This window comes from Lottia gigantea (assembly GCF_000327385.1).
Source record: "Lottia gigantea unplaced genomic scaffold LOTGIsca_26, whole genome shotgun sequence".
Lineage (NCBI taxonomy): Eukaryota > Metazoa > Mollusca > Gastropoda > Lottiidae > Lottia > Lottia gigantea.
This window is the reverse complement of record NW_008708797.1, coordinates 150,435-174,570: the sequence shown is the minus strand read 5'-3', so window position 1 is coordinate 174,570 and position 24,136 is coordinate 150,435. Positions and strand designations below refer to the sequence as shown.

Sequence of the window (24,136 nt, the reverse complement as noted above, 5' to 3'; positions counted from 1 at the left end):
TAAAGAAATTGAATATTAATATCAATACATAACCCAAATACATCAAATTATCTCATCAATATACATGATCACACTATATTTCATTAAAATCAATTGAAAACTGTAATCTCTAATGTGTTCACAAACAAATTTTGACGCGTTTCTTTCACCGAAAGAACGTCAAATTTGAACTTGACCAAGATCTCATCAATATAAATGATCACACAAAATTTCATTAAAATCAGTTGAAAATTGTAGTCTCTATTGTGTTGACAAACAAATTTTGACGCGTTTTGCCCAAATGAAGGGCAATAACTCAAAAACCGTTCATCGCAAGATCGTCAAATTTCGAATCTGACCAAGATCTCATCAATATAAATGATTAAATTTCCATGTGGGCGTATAAAAATGAAATTTCAATAGTATTTTTGAAGGAATTATGTGAATTTCTTGTACATATGTACTTCTGAAGACTATTTACAAATATTCAAGACCCAAAGCAACACCTCAAAATGGCAAACCATTAAAATAAGCAACATGCCAAAGTTCTGACATGGATGTTTAAGGATACAAAGAACTGAACATGGAGCAATTTTCTTTTGTCATGATAATGTACTGGGTCCTTTTTCTCAGAAAATCTTATTCAAGATAAAACAAATTTTGTTACTGTTATAGTTTAAGATCAGCCTGGTAAATACAGCATCAAAGTGAAATTAAATGCTGGTAAAGCTTTCTGTTTGCTATTGATAGAATAAAAAGTCATACAAATAATAATGAATTTTAGAGAAAACAGATAGAATATATTAGCAAAATATAAATAATAATACAAATTACTATGAATGACAGGATACAACATCTGTAATGAGCATTTATATATTTCTCCATCAAATTATTGATTTATACTTCAAAAAGATTTAACCTGGACACTGGTCGCAATGCTGAAGTATTTCATATATTCTTATAAAAAATTGTTATATCTTTAGAAACAATAAGCTTCCTATTATACTACAAAATAATTTCCCTCTATTGCTTATTTAGGCATTTTCCTCAATTCATTGGCTAACCAAACAGCAAAACTAAGCAGAACAAGAGATCCTGATTGATGAGTAGCAGCTAAGTGTGTAGGTACATACATCAGCAAAGTGGTAATACCTAGCGTGGCCTGCAAAAAAATATAACAGATGCCTAATAAACAGTTTCTTAAAGCAGTCCCAGATGTGAAATTATTATTAGCAAAGCTAAAATTTTTCCTCAGACAGCTATTCTACATGCAAATTAGATAATCAAATAGAAATCCAAGAATATAAAATTACAGGAATATGTCTCGGAGAACAAATCCACAGAAGGAGTTGAAATTTCATAGTGCATATCAGCTGGTAAAAATTATACAAATATTTGCACTATGAAATATATTTTCATGAAAATTCAACAATTATCTGAAGCCAGTTTCAGACTTAAGATGAAATATCCCAGTCCCTGTTGAAAGAAAAACCCAGACTATTATAATTCAAAATAAAGAAATACCTGAATGAAAGCCATTCCCACTAAACAATTGACTGCTATTCTAGCTCTTGGTGGTAAGGGTGCTTTTCGACACATCCACCAGAAACCTGTGATCACTGCTACAGTTGATTCTGCCTACAACACAAATATCACATACAACTTTAAATATCACATACAACTTTTAATATCACATACAACTTTTAATATCACATACAACTTTTAATATCACATACAACTTTAAATATCACATACAACTTTGCCATTCAAGGTAATATATGGCCACAGGCAGCTTTGATCTTTAATAAAAAATATTTGGCAGTACAGCAACAATCACCAGAATTGTGCCTTCTAGAGTGTTTAAGAGTCAATATGTAAAACGATTTAATCTCATTTGGATGGCCTTATTAAGTTATGTTGTGCCAAAGTATATAATGCTGAAAAATATCAGAAGTTAAAGATTAAAAAAAAAAAATGCAATACATAAAGGGTGATGACATAGCAAGGATCTCTTCCATCATCAGATATCTGACCAGAGATTTGAACCTTTCCCAGATTATTGTTTAAAAGCTGTCATGCATCAATAGAAGTCTACATTTCATTATCAATATAAATCGATTACCAGATGTCTGTGATTAAACTGAACTGTAGTGGGATTCTCAAATACATTCTTCCATTTAGGTACAAACTTAGCAATATCTTCTGGAATCCATTTATCCGCCATTTTTGGCCAAGAATTGTACACAAGACCAGCATCCAAACCTGCTACAAATGCACCTGAAATAAAGAAAATTATAATTTGTTTTTGTTAAAGGGACAGGTTGGTCATTCTATTTAATCAATCATACTTTAGTCTCAGAAACAGGAATATTTTAACTATGCCAATCAGCAATAGTGTTCACAGCTCACTGTCCAAATTTGAGCCTTCAAATCCATGTGTGTCCAACATTATCCGTTTAAGATATCGGAATATCGGCATGGCTCAGAGGGAACTATGCATAAATATAGCATAGACGTATCTTCTTATTACAAATTGCAAAAAAATAAATAAAAAAACTTTTAATGTGATATATAGAAAAGACATGTATATATAAATAGTTCGAGATATTTATGAAGGAATTATGTCTAGTACTTCTGAAGACATATTTTCAAGACTTAAATCAACCCCCCAAAATGGCACACCTGTCCCTTTAAGGCTTTAGTAATTGTCCAAGATTTAAATGCCAGTCTCTTTGAAAGCTGTTGAAAATCTAAAGCAAGGATGCTTGTCACCATAGTTTTATCATGTTTGTAACACCATTGTGTATCTTGGACTTTTAAAAATTATGTGACAAAATTTACTGTACCTGATAAAGCAGTCACAAACACTAAAGTTAACACACCATGTGTTAAGATTCGAATCTTTCTTATTTGTGGTGAGTTTGGTATCTGTAAAAATTATAATTTTTATTTTAAACTCTACTTCAAATAAAAAAACGACCATTTAAATGTACACATGGAAAATCTTCAAATAAACAAGGAAAATCTTCATTTTGAATTCTTCAGTTAACACAAGTCTGACCACAGCAACAAGATGGACTGTATCAAGTTATTGAACACTTAACCTTTATTTCTGGACATATCAATATGAATGTGTGATGTATCATAACATAAAATTTATGTGCTTCTTCTCTGTCAAAAACAATTTCATCTCATATCTTCTTTAAAACAGTCTGCATAGCATATTAAGATCACGTCTTTAAACCTGTACAAAGTCTAAGTATAAAGTTTAGAGATAAAATTATACATACTGGAACAGGTTTATTTAAATGGCTGAGTCCAGCATATAAAAATAATGTATATAGAATAAAAGCTGAACCCAGATGAGAAGCTAAACGGTACTGGCTAACTCTTGGAATGTCTGTTGATTCTGGCTTATCTACTAGTCCACTTTTAACCATATACCACCCTAGAAAGCCCTGAAAATAGTCCAAAACATTTCAATAACACACTGTTAATAGTAGACACAATTAAAGCTAGACATTATATATGTTTCTGACATCATTATTTTGTGTAAGGAATCTCATTTTCTAAAAGGTACCCAATTTTAACTAAGGACCATAAATCATCGACTTTTTCAAGTATGATTTTTTGTATTGTTCTAAGAGATATCAATTCTTGGATTAACCATTATGAAAATTATTCAAATCTGCATCAAGACATGCAGGAAAATCGACAATGCATGTTTTTTCATCAATGATCTTATTATATCTACTGAAAAATGAAATGAATACCTGAAATCCAATCAATGCAGTATATATGGCTAATCTTGGCTTCATAGCTTTTGTTATCCAGCCTTTCTTAAGAAATACTAATGCAGGAATCAGAAACACCAGGCCAACAGCTCGACCCCACATTCTATGTGAATATTCCATATACCAAATGAATTTAAATCTACTTAATGTCATTTCTTCATGTTGAGTGACACTGTAAATAGAACAAATATTCACATCCCTAACCTAACAAGCTCACATGAAGTTTGACTTATAGTGATAATTACTTTCTATTTGCCTCAAACGATATATCTTGAATCAGCCTTGATATCAAATTTCTGGATTGTTTTATTAATGATAGTGAGTAAAGAAACAACAATTGTTATGGATATAGACTTCTAATTATTCCTTTTGAACACGTTTTATTACACATACAGGTAACGTTCTCAAGTGATAATCTACCATAGTGAGTTGTTTTAAATTCTGTTAAAAGTGACCATATAAAATACAGTCTGAATCAAGCCATCAAAACACTTACTATTTATATTCTGGATACTGTTTATATTTCTCAAACTCTGCTTGCCATTCAGCTTGTGAACTGGGTGCTTTCATATCTTTAATTAATCTCCAATCTACCATGGAAAGTCCTGATTCTGTTAATCTGAAAGTATCTGGAAATTTATATGCCATACATACCACATTTCCCTTTCCTACATTTCACAGCAAATCAAAGCTTCAAATATGATGGTCAGACTTTCGGTTTGGATAAAAAAAAAAGTAGGGATTCTTTTGAGGATTGGGTCATTTGGGTGCTTATACATCACCAGAATATTTTTGTCACTAAATTCGGTTGGTTTTGACTTTATTTCTCCACCAATGAGATTCAATCAATTTTTAGCACACACAGACCTAAATAATAAAACAAAACTGGATTGCTGCACTAAGAACTAGATGTTGATTTACAGGCTTGATAGATCAAGAAGCAACCTACCTTGTAACACCCCCAAGTATAACAGCCCCAAATACCATACCAGCACATCCTATCAGCCATCCACCCACTATTTTCTCAGCATGGCGTGGAATCTCTGGTGTTATCTTTCCACTGCTAGATTTATTTCTGAATGTTTGGAATATTTCAGATAATTTGGATGGCTGAAATAGTAGATATTGGCAGAATTTCAAATGCATACACTAAAAGGAAAAATATAACAGAATTCCTACACAAGAGTTCCTAGTAAGGTAATACATAAAAAAAAAAAAAAAGGAAATGAATGGAGTTTTACTTCTTATTCTTCTGCACTTAATTGGGCTAATGAAGCAGGCAATGCCATGCAGTGTGCAATGAGGAATATTTTTCAGAACAGAGGCATTATCCTACTCTTTTTCAATTACAAATGTTCTTTTAAAAAGGGACCTTTAACATGCACAGCTTGCAGCATAAAGGGCCTCGGTTTTTGTTCCATCTGGATGCTTTTTCCCTTCAGTCTGCATCACTGACAGGGGGAAACCAGGTTGAAAAATCTGAAGGTATTATAGAGACCAATGCTGAGGTTATAACCTGGACCTTCAGGTTAGCGAACAAGCATCTAACTCACTCAGTCATCACAGATTTTTCTGAAATGAAAAAAACTATAGACGTCACGACGTCAGAAGCTAGAGGTGATTCTTACACACATAAGCGTAGGTATGCTAAAAAAGTTTATTTCAAATAAACTTTTAACAGTCTCTCTAGTCATCCTTTTATATGTTAATAACACTTACCCTTTGCAGTGTTTTAAAGTTTTTGACATGGTTAGTAAATATTCTTTTAGAAATACTCAATCTTGCTGGTTGGTTACAATTTGGACATTTATTCTGAAAAAAATTAGTTAAATGGGTGATTCGTATTGATAATACAATACTAAATGGACACTTTTGGGATCTAGGATACTATGGTTACTTTATAATTTCAACATAGAACTAAAATATAAGTTCAGCTTAATATAGGAGTATGTGCAGATTTAGGCCTAGGGTTTAATGGGTTTATTGACTTTGAACATGACATATAGGACAAATGGAAGGAATGATGCAATAGCCGAATAAACATTTAATATTACCAAGAGATGATCATTACATCAAAATCAAAACACTTTCATGAATCGCACATTTCAAATTGAACCACAACACAGGTTAAATGGCAAAGCATACCTACCAAGACTCTTCTTGTTTTGTTTGTAAACTGGTGAAAAGATCTTTGATAATTAAAAAATGCAGAAGTTCCAGTTTTCTGACTAAGATTTTTAAACAGACTTGAAGATAAGTAATACATGATTTCAATTTCTAGACACACTCTGACAATTCAAGGAATTTGAAGTAAACAAGTTATAAAACAATCTTCATTTAATGCTTCATTCTTCGTGCTTTATGCAACACACTACGGGGGAATCCCTTTGGAGGTCAAAGTTCAAGCATGCGCAGTTTTGGGAGTTTCCTTTTTCCGGGACGCATTTGAAAACACATCATGGACCTGCTTACAATGTTTTGAAGTAAAACAAAACCTCAAAAAAGCAACAATGGAAGTTTGCATAGATTCTGTTGCATCAGCTAGAAATGCAGAACTTGGAGGTGGGTTTTTCTACCAAACGGAAAGAGATATCTTCAACTGTAGGCCTATTGATGTAGCCTGCCTGCAAAATACTAATAATATTAAAGCTGACATGTTCAAAAAATAAGATTTTCAATCATGATTGGTATTTCATGAAAGCTAATGTCTATTGAATGTCACTTTACATCAATTACATCCAATATACTTGTATGACCATTATAAAAGATTTCTTTTATTTTGAATAATCTAGGTGCCGAAAAAGTTGAACTTTGTGCTAATCTTATGGAAGGTGGTACAACACCAACCTTAGGTAATATTTATTATTATACTCTCATAATATATCAAAATGTAAATGGATGTTATACATACAGCATACAAGTATTAATTCGCAAACATTTTTTAATGCAGATAGATCATGAGAGTGTTAACAATCTACGAGTCTTGAGATGAATCGCAAAAAGTTGAGACATCAGATTTCAACAAAAAAATGCATTGGAAAACTGGCTAGTAAATGTAAAAGCAAATTCAAAACCCAAACTTCCTTATGTGTAATATGCATCTAAAAGTTTGCTATGTAAATATTATAACTTTATATTTATCAGATGTTTTGTAGATATTTATTGATGATTGACCTAACTAACAAAATATCATATCATATCATCTTTTTGAAGACACCTTTGTTTCTTGAATCTTTTGCCTATCAGCATTCTGCACTCATTATACAAAATAAGATTGCATGGGTTTTCACAATTTGTTTTTATATAATTATAGGAATGTTAAAAATAATCAAACAGAATATTAAAATACCAGTTTTTGTCATGATAAGACCAAGAGGTGGTGATTTTCTTTATGATGATGATGAATTTGAAGTTATGAAACAAGATATTATTGAGTTTAAAAAAGTCAAAGCTGATGGATTTGTTTTTGGGATTTTAAAAATGTATGTTCATCTTTTACAATGATTAAGGTTCTTATATGAGAAACATATAACAGATTTTAACTTATCTTATGCAAATCAATAAAATGAAGAATTATACTGTGCTGGATCCTTTTCTCAATAGTTTTTTTGAAGAACATGGATCAGGGTTTTATTGAGCTAATTAAGATATGAAACACAATGCAGTGTGCAATGAGGGAAAGTTTCCAAGCATAACTACCATTTTTATTATTCAGTGATGGAACAGTAGATGTTGAAAGATGTGCTGAATTATTAGGTAAGCTTATTTTTTTAGTTTATTGAAGATGCCATATTGTTACAATATCATAAAATTGAAAGGGTCATGATTTTAATCAATATTTATTGGGTCATAATGATATTAGAAATGTATATATCTATTGAGGTTATCTAATGTGCATAAATAAGTTATGAAATTGGCTTGACTCTATTATGAATATAAAGTATATATTGTGAAGGTCAAAAGCTGATTTCAATTTACAACTTCAAACAATCAAAACACCAATAATTGAGGTGTAACTGATTTTTTCAGGTATGATACGTCCATTTCCTGCCACATTCCATAGAGGTAATAAAAAATTCCATTATTTCAAATTGAAAGTTTAATGATTTCAATATATGCCAAACATTCAACTTTATTTAAAACCTTTAAACTATTAATGACTTTTTTCTTCTATAAGTCATGTTCTGTGGAGTACTCAATAGCATTAAATGTTCTCATCAACATTACTTTTAGCAATGAATTATCCCACAAAGCCAATTTTTTAAGGAAATTGAACAGACAATTTGATTGTTTGAATATTTAATGACCCAAAACAGGTGTTGCATATTAATCTAAATATATTAAAACTAAATATTAATTAGTCAAATCACAGATGACAAGTGGAAAAAAATAAAATGATATTTAAATCAGATTAGGTTCAACTAATACATTGTAGCTACAGTATTACTAATTAAAATTGTTTATTAAAATATGATTTCAGCTATAGATATGTGTATGAAACCACTGATAGAACTAGATGATATTATTAAATTAGGATTTGAAAGAGTCTTAACTAGTGGTGGTGCTCAAACTGCTCTTGATGGTGCTCCACTTATTAGAGAAATGGTGTCTAAGGTAAGGTGCTCATTTTCCATATTATTTCACTAAATGATGCATATTGGCATATTCAGTAGTGCACTCTTGGATTACTAATTTTATAATTATATATAATAAAAAACTTTCAAAATAAACTGTTGAATGTCTTCCATTGAAACATTAAATATGTGCCACAATGACCAAATCAATACAATTTTTCAAAAAATTTCTAGGGAATACCTTCAGCTAAGCCCTTTGAGAGAGGCTTGACGCCTCAGCTAAGCCCTTTGAGAGAGGCTTGACGCCTCCACAGAGTTGCTGCATTTTGAATTCAGTCAATCCTCTAATTTATAACTTTATTTGTAGGCTGCTGCAAGAATTATTGTGATGCCAGGTTAGTAAATGTTTATCTTTTTCGATCTGATTTACAATTAGCAAAAATATACACGACACACATTTTCCATATTCGGTGCCTAGACAACGTGCAGAATATATTAAAATACACTTTATAAAAAGAGAGAACTGTGAAAACATCAAAGTGTTACTGAGATAAAAGGAAATATTTAGGTAAATTTGCTACTCTTTGTACACATGTTATCTGAATGAATATAATTCATGAAATATTTCAATTAACTAAATCAATGTCTCTCATTCAGATTTCTATCTTTTATCTTCTTGACAAATATTTATTATTGCCTCTAGGTAGTGCTTAATATTGGACTTCACAACACAATTTTTTTAAAGTATTCTCGCCAGGACTGAAACAAAATTTGTCATAACTTTTGGCTGTAGAAAAGTTGAACTGTTAGGAAGTTCATGAAGACTATTCTATGATGTCTCTGTGCCCTAGTCAATGGATATACTTCATCCTACAGGGACATTGTAAAATATCTGGTACTGTCAGAGTTGTTAGTCTGAGGTATATTGTGTATTATATTATTTTGTTCACTGATTTTTCTTCTTTAAGGTGGAGGAATTAATTCCAATAATATAGATAGAATTTTATTACAAACTGGTGCCAAAGAATTCCATTGTTCTGCACGATCGAGTTCAAGTTCATTGATGAACCATAGGAAAGAAGGAATCAGTATGGGTGCTAGTCTTTCCCCTCCTGAATTTACTGTGAAAGTGACAGACAGTAAAAAAGTTCAACAGTTAGTGGAAATGGCTACAAGTATTTGGGATTGTGGACAATGAATAACTTGTGAAGATTTTAGTCATTCAGATTTATTGAATTTGTTGAATGTTCAAATATGGAGGAGCATAAAGCTACTGTTGCATTCATATACCATTCCAGTCTTTCAGTGTAAGAAACACATTGCTACATATGTTTTTAATCTGATAAGTCGTCTCTGAAATCCAGACTTCATCTATATTTGAGACAGGGATATGCATTTGTATTGTGTGTAATGACGCTTCCAAGCTCAACATTTGATATAAAAGCATTAAGATTCAACGGCCAATGTAGACACAGTTAATAACAAAGATTCCAGACAGAAGTGAAACTGGATGATAAAGCCTTCATGATCTGATACCACCATAGTTTTATATAGAACATTTCTATATATATCTCTATGGATATCACTAGTCGTTCGGATGAGACAATAAACTGAGGCCCCGTGTGCTACAGGCTGTGCACGTTAAAGATCTCTCGACAGTTAGAAATCGAAAAAAGAGCAGGCTAATGCCGCTGTCCTGGCAAAATTTCCCTCATTGCACCATGCATGGCGTTGCCCGTCTTCCTTAGCCCACATGGTGCAGAAAAGTAGGACGTAAAACTCCATTCATTTCATTTCATTTTCTATGGATATCACTCATCAACACTGCACCAGTACTGCCCTCATAACTAATTATGGGTTACTTTTGTTACTTCATAACATGTATATAATGTATATAGTTTGGATGTATTTGCTCAAAACCACATGAAATACTAGATGTTTTTTATCATTTTAATTAGTTATCATAACTCACAAAAATTAAACAAATAAATTATCAGAATGTACAAATAGCTACATTATCAACAAATTTTTTGTATGGTTTATTTTTTTTTATAATTTGTGAATTTCAAAAACAAACTTCTAGAATTCAAGTCTTCTTGATTTAGACATAATTAATGGTGATATAAAAATGTATTGGATATGGAAATTGGCAGAAATTTTTTGTGATTCTTGGGCTACTTTGCCATTTCTATATTGGTGGGATAGAGAGACTATTTTTCTGGGAAAGTTTTCAGGAAAATAAAAGATACTGAACCATATCCAGATAGGCACATCTCGACAAGTAAACTAACCGATTTATGTTAATACATTGAAGACATATAGCACACTAACTTTTAAAATTGTTGGAAAGTGCTGAATTTAGAAAAAAACTTATTGAAAGATGTAGATTTTAAAATGATTACTTGCAAATGGAAACAAATTGGTGAGTCTACATAGAGAACATGGGCATAATGTCATTATCAATATTGCCAAATGTGCTGCATAATTCAAAATTTATGTTGAACAAGATATCATGGAATGTCTTCATTAAAAGAGTTCTATTTTGACATCCATGATACTACTGAGTAGTCATGTATGGCTAGAATGTCTCTTGATACTGATATGTAATCCTGAGGAATATATTAAAACTTAACACTATATCAAACAGCTTGTGCCATGTGTACCGGATTTAACATTAATTCAAAGGCTGCATCTTTTAGATTGGCACCACGAAGATTGGCTTCTTGTAAATCACATCCCGATAGATTACAATTCTAAAATAAATTGATAATTTCTATATCAATGCATGCTCACTGAGATAAACAACATGAAATGTAACAAGAATTATCTTTAGATCTACTAGCCAAAATGGATATTTAAAGAGATTGTAAATAGGTTTTCTAATTTTTAGTGGGGGTCTTGTAAACCCACTAAAACTAACTAGTTATTGTAAGCAGCTTTTGTAATTTTGATATGATAAAGTGCAAAATCGCAATTAGTGTTTGACTAAAAATTAAAATGTTATCAGTGCTCCAGATACACTTAAAAAGTTCAGCAAACCACTTTAATATATGTAGGTCATTCTCACTCTACTGGAATGCTAAAAGTCAACCTGTTTGTTCATAATCCACCTAATTTACTACAATAACAGAAACTTAAGTTCTTCAACCTAGCATCTCTTATTAATGTATTAAAACTGGATAGTTGTGCTCTTAGTCTGATTTGAATCATTTTCTAGTTTCAGTTTGCTGTATATAATATAGTAAGGCTTATTTCTATCAATCAATGAATATTATATATATTTACCTCTAAATCAGCCCCAGCTAGAACTGCTCCTCGTAAATCACAATTTTGTAGATTGGCATTTTTTAATGTAGCCACCCTTAAATTAACACCTGCCATGTGACTGCCTTCTAAATTAACACTTTTCATATGGGCTCCTACAATAATATTTAATATAAACAAAAAATATTTCTCCCACTTGTCAAGTAAGCTTGCTTACTTTGCTTAAGCTTAATGTTCATCTCCATTTCAAATTATTTTGAAGAAGAATTTTGTACTGAAAATGTAATCCAGCATTAGGTGAGCTTTTGTTAAACATATTATTCCTTTCCATAATTTAGGTTTCTGTAGGCTGTACAGCTTCAGATTTGCCGGTCACCTGTGTCCGCCCCCAGACCCCCCCAGCATCCATACTTGATAAAAGCAATATTCCAAGATAATAATCAAAAGGAGTTCTCTCCTATCAATTAACTGGACATACCTTCCATATTTGCTCTGCTACCAGCAGGATCTTCGAAATTACAACCTTTTAATGAAGAGCCTTCTAAATTAGCACACAACATTTTAACGCCTAGAAAATTGGCTGACTGAAAATAAATATAATTTTAATAAGGCAACTGACTCAATGAAACTAAGAATTTCATACCTCTTGTTTCTGTATATAGATAAATAATGACACAATTATTTAAATCAGATTGAAAACAAAAACACCTGATATCTATCTGCTAATGAGAATCATTTTTGTCATGTAGAAATGACCATTGAAAAGTATGAAATTTTGTTCTAATATTAAACTAGAAATAAAAATGGAAAACTAAAATAAAATTCTAAGCTGACTAGACTATACACCCTAAAGTCTAAATGATTTGAAATAAAGTTTTACATCTTACTTTCTGCACTGGTAACAGTTTGACCTGATGCAGTGTGCAACGAGGGAAATTTTGCCCCTAAAATCTAAACCCCAAGCCAACTAATTTGAATTTGTACTGATACAGAATTTGAATCTCTAATATTAAATTCCAATATTAATATTAATATCAATGTCCAATGACATGAAATTAAGACAGTTTTAGACAAGAAAGATATTATACTTACATCTAAAATAGCTTTTGATAAATCTGCTCTTTCAAAATTACAACAAGCTAAATTAGCTCCTGATAAATTAGCTTTATGCAATATAGCATATTTAAAATTTATATTGCGTAAATCTAGTTTTGATAAATTAGCACCTGTAAAGTTCATTCCCTGAAACAAAAAACAATTAGATGAAGACAGAATTCAACACATGATGTGAAATATCATAAAATGATTATTTCTTTAAGCACTAGTTAAAACCCAATTATTGATTATTTATTCAATTACAGGTGACAAAGACATCAGATTTTAACTGCAAATAACTTATATCAACAAATTTAGCCTAATTTATATTATCAATAATGTAAGACCAGATATCTATTTCTATCTCTAACTTCATATATGAAAAGTTTACTTATCCTTTCAGCAGATTAAAGAAAAAAATTTTCATTTAACTTGATAAACTTTGAAATTTTTAGTCCACAGTATCTTACTTATGATGTTGGACATGAAATGATCTTGCAACTGTTTATTTGACTTCCTAGCAAACAGTCCTTCAAATTTTCTGTGAAAATTTTTTACCGGAGTAGACATTCCCAGAGCAAAGACATCATCCATCAAATTATCAATATGCTATATTACCTGACAGCGTAGTTCTGTACTAGTAGATGTTGATAATAACTTTAATATAAATTCTCGTCTACAAATAGCTGTATCATCATTCGCTGGCTCACTGGTCTACAATAACATTTAATCATAGTTACAAGCTAAAAAAGCATAAAATCTTATAAATATGGTATATGTTATTTCAAAATTAAAAAGAAGAGGTTCATCATTGACATATCAAATAATCCTGTGAATTGTCTGTCTTCCATACTATTCTAATATCATCATTAATAACTTACCACTATTATTTCTTCTAATTGGTCTATTAAAGATGTTAAACCAAAAAACTGAGCTTCTTCTAACACACCTACAATATCATTGATATCAACCTCATTTCATTGATATTCATTTCATTTTATTGATATTTCATTTCATTGATATTCATGTCATTTTATTGATATTTCATTTTATTGATATTCATGTCATTTTTTGGATATTAACCTCATTTATTGATAATAATCGAATTTATTGATAACAATAGAATATCCTTGGTAATAACTTCTTTCAGTGATTTTAACCTCATTTCATTGGTAATAACCTCATATCATGGATACTTTCCTTATTTCAAAGATAAAAACCTCATTTCATTGATTTTAACATCACTTCATTTGTAATAGCCTTACCATATGGATTAATATTTTTATCTAATATTAAACAATTATGACGTAAATAATTTAATATCGGTTCAAAATAAACAGCACTTCTATCTATCAAATAGGCTCCATTNTCATCCACACTACTTTTCCACATTACATCTTAAAATAGTAGAAAATATAATTACAATTTCTCTTAAATAAATTACAAGTACAAAATATTAATTATATTTTATTTTCAAATAAATACAATCATGATAGTGATCTACTGTTACTGTTCATATCCTAAAACAGCATCCTTATTTGCATTTGCAACCCTTAAATATATAGAGTCCCACTTTTTAAATAATAACAAATATTTAAGTAAAGTTTTAGGTAAAAGTAAAAACCTCCCTACTTTTTTTCATGACCAGTTAATGTACTCCTATAAGAATAAAACATTGATAAATTTTTTTTTTTTAATCTTTCAAGAACTAGTGTCTTAGCAAAACAAGGCAGCTAAGGTATCAATGAGTTGGAACTTGCTTGGTGGTCCATCATGACATTTCAAAGGACTTTTCAAAGGTTTCCACTTGCTTGATTTATAAATTACAGGACTGATATGGAAATGATCACTGTGAATAAGTCCATTCACCAAAATGTATAAATCAAAGAAAAATTTTTGCAATCCTTTTCCCATTTTGATAAGCATAATAAATTATGTAAAGAAATTAGGAAAAAAATCATCTATATTAATTGACTACAATAAGTAATTATATATAAAAAAAAAATACCTAGTAGTGGTAAAGATTTTACCACCAACATTCAATGTAATCCATTCATCTTTAGAACAGGATGTTTTTGTCATTTCTAGGTGATTAGTGTTACCGGTACCAGTATTGTTAGTACAGTTACCATCTGAAAGTTAACATCCTTTATATTACTACATCAAAATATTACTACATCACATACAGCACAGTTATAAAAATACATCACATTAACATTAATTAAAGGAACAGGTGAGCCAATATATATACCAATCATACCTTAATCTCAGAAACAGGAAATTTTTTTAGCTAAGCCAATCAGTAATAGTGTTTACAGCTCACTGTCAAAATTTTAGTTTTCAAATTCATGTGTGTCCAGAAATACCCACATTTGCAAGTTAAAAAGTCATCTTTTGTTTAGACACTGCCATATACAGAAAAGACATCTATAGAAATAGGAAAAGAAATTCCTTGTTTGAGATATTTTTGAAGGAATTGTGCAATTTTCGTACATTTCTAGTACAGTACTTCTAAGACTATTTACAAATATTCAAGATTCAAATCAACCCCACAAAATGGTGCATCTGTACAAAAGACAAAATGAACTACTATCAAATATCCCTCAATTATCAACTCAATCAGTTATCAAAATAAATAAATAAAATAAATTAGGCAATTAAGAGAGAGTGAACTGAATTAAACTTTGCTCAAATCAGTTACGGTATATACAAATAAGTCAAATCAAGATAGATCACAAAACGAAACTTTGCAGCAGAAGACAAATAAATTGGATAGTGAGTTCTGTTAGTAATCACTTAGATTAAAGATTCATTATATAAAAATATCACTTACAAATAAAATCTTCTCCCTCAGAAACATACAAAGTTTCATCATCTCTGAAACATTAGAACGTATGTAAGATTATTTATCTTAATTCTTAAGGGCCATGAGATTAGACACCTTGCTATTTACATATATATTTATAATATGATCGTTGTAGTTTAAAATAACTATTTGTTGGAAAACCAAATGTATGATTCTCTATTTTCTTAATTCTACTGTTTATTTAGTAATACATATTATGATTGTTTACCATAGATATTAAAATGAACATAGCGTTGGGTGATATGATACAGTTGGGTGATATGATACGTATGAATATGACTGTTTATTCTTGACAGTCTTTTAGAGTACCAGTAATATTGCATCTGCGTACAGAAACAAATTCCCTGAATATCTATTTGTTGTCTCAGATGCAAGATGTCCAAAATCTATTTAAAGTGCCTCAAGAGGTGAAGATGATATATATAAGCTTACTACACAAAATGCAGAAAATCATTTTTCAAAAATCTTATTTCAATTAGCATGCAGTAGGATATCATCCTGCCCATTCATTTGTAAGGCTATGATCTTGCTCTGTTCACAGACAAAGACAAAGCGATGGATATCATATAGTCTCAGAGCTTTACAAACCTATTATTTTTTACCTGATAAGTTGTATATCATCAATTAGACAACCTTTCTCTGTAAATAATTTGGTACCATTTACTTTAAGTTTTTGACTAGCATAACGTAGAATATCTTCAACACTGTCATACAATGGTATTACCTTAGATTAAAATCAATTATAATGTACTCTTTCATTTGATTAGCACCATACACTTACCGGTATAGACTTTGCATGGCCTACTCCTGAGACAGAATGCATTAAATGAGATATTCAGTGAGTGTTGCCATCATATTTTGAGGCAAGAAGATAAGAAAGCTCTGTTATCCATATAACCTCAATGGATAAGCTATCAAGTGAGCCACTTTAAAAAATTGGGAAAAGGGGATATTAATCATAAGCTACGCCTAGGCCTACAAGTTAAAAGTCCTCTCTGTAAAAGGAACGAATGGTTAGCTTTAGAAAAGTCACCCACCTTTCCATTTGTTGTGCTTCCATTCTTAAAAATCTGAACTCTTTTCATTCTGACAGCGATGAATTTCACTTGACAATCAGTTGACCCTACAACTACTTGTACCACTTCATCTTTCTTCTTCTTAAGAAATAACGGATAATTGTGCAGTTACATGTAGGTCTACTTAGACCAAAGAGTTTCAACTAACATGTCAAAGGCAGCTCTTTTTTATGATGAATTAAGGTCTTGGACTGTGATAAATGTCTATTTATAGAATTTATTTCTAGTTTTAAAAATAGAATTTATGAACTCGTCATCAGCTGAAATAAATATCTCACTAATATAGTAATAACAACAGTTTTCAAATAAATCTTTGTCCAAAAAATTCATACGCTTACCCTCTCTTAAACTGTCCAAGAAAAGGAACAGAAATCTTGTGAAAATAATTCTCGCCATACTGAACTGATTATTTATTCTGTAGCAAAATAGATTTTCTAACATGGCGATCTCCATACAGTGTCTTCATAGATCTAGTATTTCCAATTTGACAAAAATAATCAGGTATATCTAGGCTTTAGACAAAACGGTTGATTGAAGCATTTGGGCTAATGTAAGCTAAATGTTTGTCAAATAATGCCAACTTATGGACAGTTGTTTAACAAGAAAGACTTCATGTTGCAATGTAAATATTGAAAAATGTGTGTGAAATGCCAATTACCAACTTGCTAAGATTGGCATTGCACTTAATTTGATAACCTTAACCAGTAATTTTACTTGTGATATTTTTGATTTTCAAACAACCAGCCTTTTCAATGGACTCAAGGGTATTCTAAAGAATGGCGTACACATGAGTCAACAAATCATCCGTTTGTCTTGTGTGCCGATTGTCCCTGTCATATCATATATTTTCACCGCAGATGGTGGCTCACTTGTTCACTCACCTGTACAGATCATGTGACTGTGAGCACATGATTTAATAGTTGTATCCAGTGAAATTCAGAGCAGGGCATGTTGCAAATTTGATTAAAGATCTGATTATTACATTATTCATAGTAGCATCAAGATACGGAAAGTTCGACCAAAGTTAAATTAATTTATCTTCAAGAATTTTCTTGGACAGAAGCAGTAAAATAGCATATAGCGGCTTAAATGCATTTTTTTGGCCGTTGAGAAAATCTTGACTGAGCTATCGTCTCACAGGGAGCACAGACACTGAGTCAATGGTCATTCTTGCCATATATATTACACAGGATAGATTTCTGACTCACTGTACCGCAAGCCAAACTACGCTGCAAACTTTACCCGCACATATTGAGATTTCATTTAAGACAGATGTCTTGCGAATTTGGAATATTTGAGAAATGACAGGCCTATTCAATGTATGCCAACTGAGTAGATTTAATTGTTATTGTATTATTGACTAAAGTTAATTTTTGCATTTTTTTTTTGTTTTATTCAGATTCTTATCGAGTAATAATCAGTTGAGAGTACAGTCTAGAGCTTGTAGTCAAAGCTCTATAAGACAGAATGATATCAAAGATGATGACATAGGTGAGATTTATCACTGAATACCATGACCCTGCATATAAATTATATCATTTCATTTGACCTTTATTTTTCTAATATTAGCAAAATGTTACTTTGGGTACTAGTTACATATTTGACTAAATCTAAGAAGATAACTATGAAATGAACATATTATTTACTCTCTTTTATCATTTTATATTTATGGTTTTTCCAACCGTATTCTTGATTTTACAATTAATTATAATTTTTTTATATTTAGATATTTCACAAGTAGTTATACCCAAGAAAATTCACAGGTTTGTTTATTTCTTTCAAAAAATCTCATCTATGTTATAGGGCTGTGTGGTATACTGGTATCATGATATAAGAATTTATATTATTAGTAATATCACCTGATTAAAAGAACTGATATATATATTATATCATGATAAATGGTAATTACAGATATATATATATATATATATATATATATTGTCAAATTGTTTACTACAAGAAAAGATATTGAATTAATTTGCATAAAGAGACACTGTCTATGTTTTCAGGGAACCAACAGCAATATTACGAGCTCTCTCTGCTACTGTAGAAAGGGTATGTTGATCTATTTTTTCCTTATATAAGTCTCATTGATGCTTATAAATGCTCCCACAATAGTTAGGAGCACTGTTCTGCCATGATCTCTACTACACCTCAGAAATATGGAAAATACGAATTTAGAAGTAGTAAATATGATATTCAAAACTGAAAAATTTTGCCCTGAAGTTGTGTTTTCTATTGGAGAATAAAAGTTTTCAAGGTTCTAAGTTGTGACATAACAGTGCTTGCCCACCAATCTTAATGATATAAAAGATACATTTATAAATAATTATAACGGAAATTTCTTTCTCTTGTATTTCAGGATAGTACTGGGCCAGATTATTGTTTCATTGATGATCCGTATCTTACTACTTTTGAACATCATAATAAGGTAGCTCATATAGTTTTTGTTTTTACTCTTATATAGAAATATGGATTGTATATCACTATTAGCCTGTAAATGAACAATTGCTGTGAGATAGAAAGATACTATTATTTAGATTTAAGTGATGAATGGAACAGCTCATTTCTTCTTTATAAATGCGTTAACATGATTAAAAAAAAAACATTAAAGTAAATCTAGTTTTTCTGACATCTTTCAATATTCATGTATAATAAGTCTGACTGTAATTTAAATTATTTAGATTTGATTAATTAAAAAGGGTGTAAATGGTGATGGTATTAAAAGATATTTCCTTCTTTTTACTAGAAAAAACATGCAGAAGCTATAGGTGCAGGTCGTAGAGCAGCACGCTTTATTATAGATAATTATCCTAAAGGCTTTCTTAAATATAGAAATTATCCTGAACGCTATTTACCTGTAAGTGAAAATATTACACTCTTAATTCTAAGCAACTCATAAAGATTTAAACTGATTGGAAGAATGAAGAAAGCTGTCTGCTAAATTCCTGGCATTGCTGGTCTGTGAAACTGAAAAAGTGTTTTTCATCTAAGTGGAATGAAAAACAAAGGAATGGAGTACTATACGATATGCCTTCGACTGTTCGAAATCAAAATAGAGTAGCCACATTGAAGATTGTATCTGTGAAATATCATTAGATATATCACGATGTAAACTGAAGTTGACTGCCTTGGTTATAAATAGAGGATGTAAAACTCCATTTGATATAAATCAATATCAATCTGATATTATACACCCTTTTTTGAATGGCTACTATATGTTGTATGTTTTTTTATATATTATAGACATGTGAACCGAAACAAATTCAATATAAATTCAAAAATCCATGTGAGGAAGCCTTAAAAGAACGAATTAGACTTCGTAATGTTTCTGATGCTATAGAAGTTTTTGATTTTTTGAAATCAACAAGTAAGTACATCTGACTATCAATACTCTGTTATAGGTCAGAACTACAGGTTTCTTTCATGACAGATTAAATCTTTTCTGTGACATCCATATTGAGGGGAATCTTGGCAGTGACATCCATCTTGAAGGTGAATCTTGGCAGTGACACCCATCGTGAAGGTGAATCTTGGCAGTGACACCCATCTTGAAGGTGAATCTTGGCAGTGACACCCATCGTGAAGGTGAATCTTGGCAGTGACACCCATTGTGAAGGTGAATCTTGGCAGTGACACCCATCTTGAAGGGGAATCTTGGCAGTGACACCCATCTTGAAGGTGAATCTTGGCAGTGACACCCATCTTGAAGGTGAATCTTGGCAGTGACACCCATCTTGAAGGTGAATCTTGGCAGTGACACCCATCTTGAAGGTGAATCTTGGCACTGACACCCATCTTGAAGGTGAATCTTGGCAGTGACACCCAACTTGAAGGGGAATCTTGGCACTGACACCCATCTTGAAGGTGAATCTTGGCACTGACACCCATCTTGAAGGGGAATCTTGGCACTGACATTGTGCTTGAAATTTTTTTCTTTGCAGTCATTGCAGTGACAACCACCTTGAAATTTGAATCTTAGAAATGACATCCATCTTGAACTGCTAATATTTTTTTCTTTTTTTTGAACACAAGATACCACTCTGATTCTGGGTTTGTCAAATGTTGTGTACCGATGAACTGATTATTTGTATGAAATTTGTTTCAGATGATGAAGTTAGTTTAGATACTAAGTTAGATTTATTAGATCTACTGTGTGTATATAATTGCAGAAAACCTCCAATTGATGCCATAAAGGAAGAAAAACTCTACTCTAAGTTTTATGAAAATGTTCACCTAGAGCCATCTTGGCGGTAAAGTATTTTATTATGAATATCCTTGCAAGACATCAAATATAATGTAAAATATTACTCTTTGTCTACTCTGAACTGAAAATTTGTTTCTTTACATTACACAAATTTTTTAGATATTATTTCAATTGTCTTCGAATGTCTTTGGGTCCTTGTCTTAGAATGTCTTTGGGCCCATAAAAATATAATAGAGATTTAGAATTAGCATCTAAGGCTGTTGATTTATTTCTTTGCCAATCAGACATTTTGTAGAGACCTGTGAAATCTGATCTCATTCGAAACTGAAAATTACATATAAATTTCCAAATGAACTTTTTTTATACAGAAATATTTGGTGAAATGTAATTCTGTTATCATTGTGAACTGTGGACAAGTACAATTATTGTATAATGAAAAATTATGCATGATTATTTCATTGTGTGTTTGTAATATATTTTTTGTTGTATTAATTTTAGAACCAGTTGGACTTTTTTTTATGTTTTAGGAAAAATAATGAGGCTGAAAAATTATTCAAAGAATTACCTACAAAACCAGCCAGAGCTTACAATACTTTATTACAAGGCCGAGCTGAGGTTAGTAATATATCATCAAGAGAGTTTGAGCCTTTTCACCTTTGATACAGCACTAAAATATTGCCAGCATTTTAGATGGCTATCTTACATTGGATATGTCATACGATCATTTCTTTTCAAGTTGAATAGTAAAATAACACAAGGGCTTATATCATTTAAGGCAGGGTTACTGTTATATCTTTGAATTCTTCACAAGGAGTGAACATTTTTTTTAATAGAGCATTTGAATAATGTAAATTGTTTACAGACAAGATAATCCATAGAAATCATTGTGTGTTTACAACATTTCTAGATCAAGAATAGAACTGGATGAACCTGCAGAACAAAAAGAAACTAAAAAAAACAAGAACTACGGCATTAGAACTACTGAATTTTATTTTTGATATTTTCAGCATGGCGATAATGAGAGTGCTCAGAAACTTTATCTTGAAATGGTTTCTTCTAAAATACCAGGTAAAATGTACAGTATATTGTGCTTATGTTTCATCATTCTTTTAATGTAATCTACGACCTTCAACATATTTGGATGAAAGTGTTTAGCTACATTGATGAATTCTAGAATGTTCTTAATATTGATGAAATTCTAAATTTTTCAAACTATTACAAAATTTCTGTTAACAGTTCCTGTTCTGTTACGGGCCTTTTTGGCTCTTTGCCAAAGATGCTATCACCCATCCTGAAACATTTATTTCTATTGAATGATTCAGAAAGTTGGACTTGTTTTTACCTCATTTAATTTGATAGTTTTGAGATTTGAGACGTTTGGAAATGTTCATTGGTTTAAGACGTTTTGAAATGTTCATTGGTTTATTTTTGAAGATTAAAAAACATGATATTCAATACTGTATAAAAAAGCTATCTTTCTTTTGTTATAGTTGACTTGGAATCATATAATAAATTAATCCAATCATATAGTAAAATAGCAGATTCTATGGATCCTATTGAGGTAAGAATACATTTCCTATTTTATTGAGTCAGAAATGATAATCCTTTATGCCTTTTATATGCCACATCATTCTGTCCATCCATTGCCAATCATGCCACAATACAGTACGTATCCTGATATAATAATAATAATAATAACCAGAGCCACTCGTGGCACAGAGTGGGACTTTGCAAATGTAGTAATTTGCTAAAGAACCCTAAAAAATCAACCATGGACGATGATTAGGTCAAGTTCAAGAACAGTCTAATGTTGAGAAATTTTTATTTTTTAGAAGATTCTAATACCGGAAGTAGACGCTAGATATCACAAATAAAAGTATCAGCAGATAGCCAAGGTCAATGACCTTTGACCTTGTAAAGGAGAAGGTCTAAAAAGGTCAAGATCAAGAGATATACGTCATCAAAATTTCAAATTGCACACGACTATAAAACCGAAAGTTGACATAGGACAGCAAATATAAAAGTATAAATAGATAGCCAATGCCAATGACGTTTGATCCTACAAAAGTTATTTTGAACTATGAAGTGGAAACAACCGAAATTCTAAGACAAAGTGGCTCAAAATATGAGGTAATTGTGTGCAAAGTTCCATGTTGAACAAATGTATACTTTGCGAGTTATGCCCCTGGCCAAAAATGTCAATAATGAGTAATTAAACCCGGATGTGCCACGCCCACCTCAATTTTTTTTGCATAGGTTAATTGATATTCAAAATGTTATGTTATGTTCCAAATTTCAAGCTCCTACATAAACAGGTCAAAAGATATAGGTCAACAAATGTCAACAAAGGTCAAAATCGAAAAATGAAAATATCCAAATGTAAAAAACCCGTTCCTTTTTTGGAACTATAAAGCTGAAACAATTGAGCTGTTAACACAAACTGGCCAAAAGGATGAGGTAATTGTGTGCAAAGGCCCTTTTTGAACAAACGCATCCTATGCGAGTTATGCCCCAGCCTCTAAATGTAAACAATAAGTAATTCAACCCGGATGTGCCACGCCCACATAAGTTTTTTTGTCATAGGTGAATTCATATTCAAAGTGTCTAGTTATATTCCAAATGTCATAAGATATACATACACCAAGCTCAAAAAGTCGCTAATATTGTAAAAAAAAAAAACTTTTGCTTTTATAGCTTCTCGTGTACTTTACATAGATATATAACAAGCGTTTTTTTAAAGCAAAATTGAAATTCGTTTTATAGCTTCTCGTGTACTTTACATAGATATATAACAATCGTTTTTTTAAAGCAAAATTGAAATTCGTTTTATAGCTTCTCGTGTACTTTACATAGATATATAACAATCGTTTTTTTAAAGCAAAATTGAAATTCGTTTTATAGCTTCTCGTGTACTTTACATAGATATATAACAATCGTTTTTTTAAAGCAAAATTGAAATTCGTTTTATAGCTTCTCGTGTACTTTACATAGATATATAACAATCGTTTTATTAAAGCAAAATTGAAATTCGTTTTATAGCTTCTCGTGTACTTTACATAGATATATAACAATCGTTTTTTTAAAGCAAAATTGAAATTCGTTTTATAGCTTCTCGTGTACTTTACATAGATATATAACAATCGTTTTTTTAAAGCAAAATTGAAATTCGTTTTATAGCTTCTCGTGTACTTTACATAGATATATAACAATCGTTTTTTTAAAGCAAAATTGAAATTCGTTTTATAGCTTCTCGTGTACTTTACATAGATATATAACAATCG

The 24,136-nt window shown here is 31.0% G+C and overlaps 4 protein-coding genes across 4 annotated transcripts in view; 2 read left to right on the top strand and 2 right to left on the bottom strand.

Moving 5' to 3' along the window:
- Nucleotides 1-1,009: 1,009 nt before the first annotated feature.
- On the bottom strand, nt 1,010-4,919 carry LOTGIDRAFT_117398 (hypothetical protein; the record flags this gene model as incomplete). Its single annotated transcript, XM_009055927.1, has 8 exons — nt 1,010-1,141; nt 1,504-1,617; nt 2,102-2,256; nt 2,826-2,907; nt 3,270-3,437; nt 3,753-3,945; nt 4,270-4,392; nt 4,723-4,919. The coding sequence occupies 8 exons, from the start codon at nt 4,917-4,919 to the stop codon at nt 1,010-1,012; spliced, it is 1,164 nt and encodes a 387-aa protein (XP_009054175.1).
- Nucleotides 4,920-6,283: 1,364 nt separating this feature from the next.
- Nucleotides 6,284-9,545, top strand: LOTGIDRAFT_117637 (hypothetical protein; the record flags this gene model as incomplete). The annotated part of the gene is made up of 8 exons (XM_009055926.1): nt 6,284-6,335; nt 6,566-6,625; nt 7,087-7,255; nt 7,489-7,529; nt 7,803-7,838; nt 8,254-8,387; nt 8,715-8,742; nt 9,316-9,545. The coding sequence occupies 8 exons, from the start codon at nt 6,284-6,286 to the stop codon at nt 9,543-9,545; spliced, it is 750 nt and encodes a 249-aa protein (XP_009054174.1).
- A 1,441-nt stretch (nt 9,546-10,986) lies between these two features.
- On the bottom strand, nt 10,987-14,788 carry LOTGIDRAFT_160721 (hypothetical protein; the record flags this gene model as incomplete). The annotated part of the gene is made up of 9 exons (XM_009055925.1): nt 10,987-11,100; nt 11,633-11,766; nt 12,090-12,195; nt 12,704-12,853; nt 13,325-13,420; nt 13,588-13,655; nt 13,972-14,103; nt 14,364-14,365; nt 14,715-14,788. The coding sequence occupies 9 exons, from the start codon at nt 14,786-14,788 to the stop codon at nt 10,987-10,989; spliced, it is 876 nt and encodes a 291-aa protein (XP_009054173.1).
- A 2,296-nt stretch (nt 14,789-17,084) lies between these two features.
- LOTGIDRAFT_232120 (hypothetical protein) overlaps nt 17,085-24,136 on the top strand; it is a gene marked incomplete at its 5' end in the record, with an annotated part of 17,268 nt that continues 10,216 nt past the window's right edge. The window contains 11 exons of the mRNA XM_009055924.1: nt 17,085-17,149; nt 18,048-18,139; nt 18,375-18,411; nt 18,658-18,703; nt 19,011-19,079; nt 19,398-19,508; nt 19,895-20,018; nt 20,757-20,901; nt 21,383-21,470; nt 21,863-21,923; nt 22,346-22,416. Coding sequence (XP_009054172.1) covers nt 17,088-17,149; nt 18,048-18,139; nt 18,375-18,411; nt 18,658-18,703; nt 19,011-19,079; nt 19,398-19,508; nt 19,895-20,018; nt 20,757-20,901; nt 21,383-21,470; nt 21,863-21,923; nt 22,346-22,416 — 906 coding nt within the window. The remainder of the gene's footprint in view (nt 17,150-18,047; nt 18,140-18,374; nt 18,412-18,657; nt 18,704-19,010; nt 19,080-19,397; nt 19,509-19,894; nt 20,019-20,756; nt 20,902-21,382; nt 21,471-21,862; nt 21,924-22,345; nt 22,417-24,136) is intronic.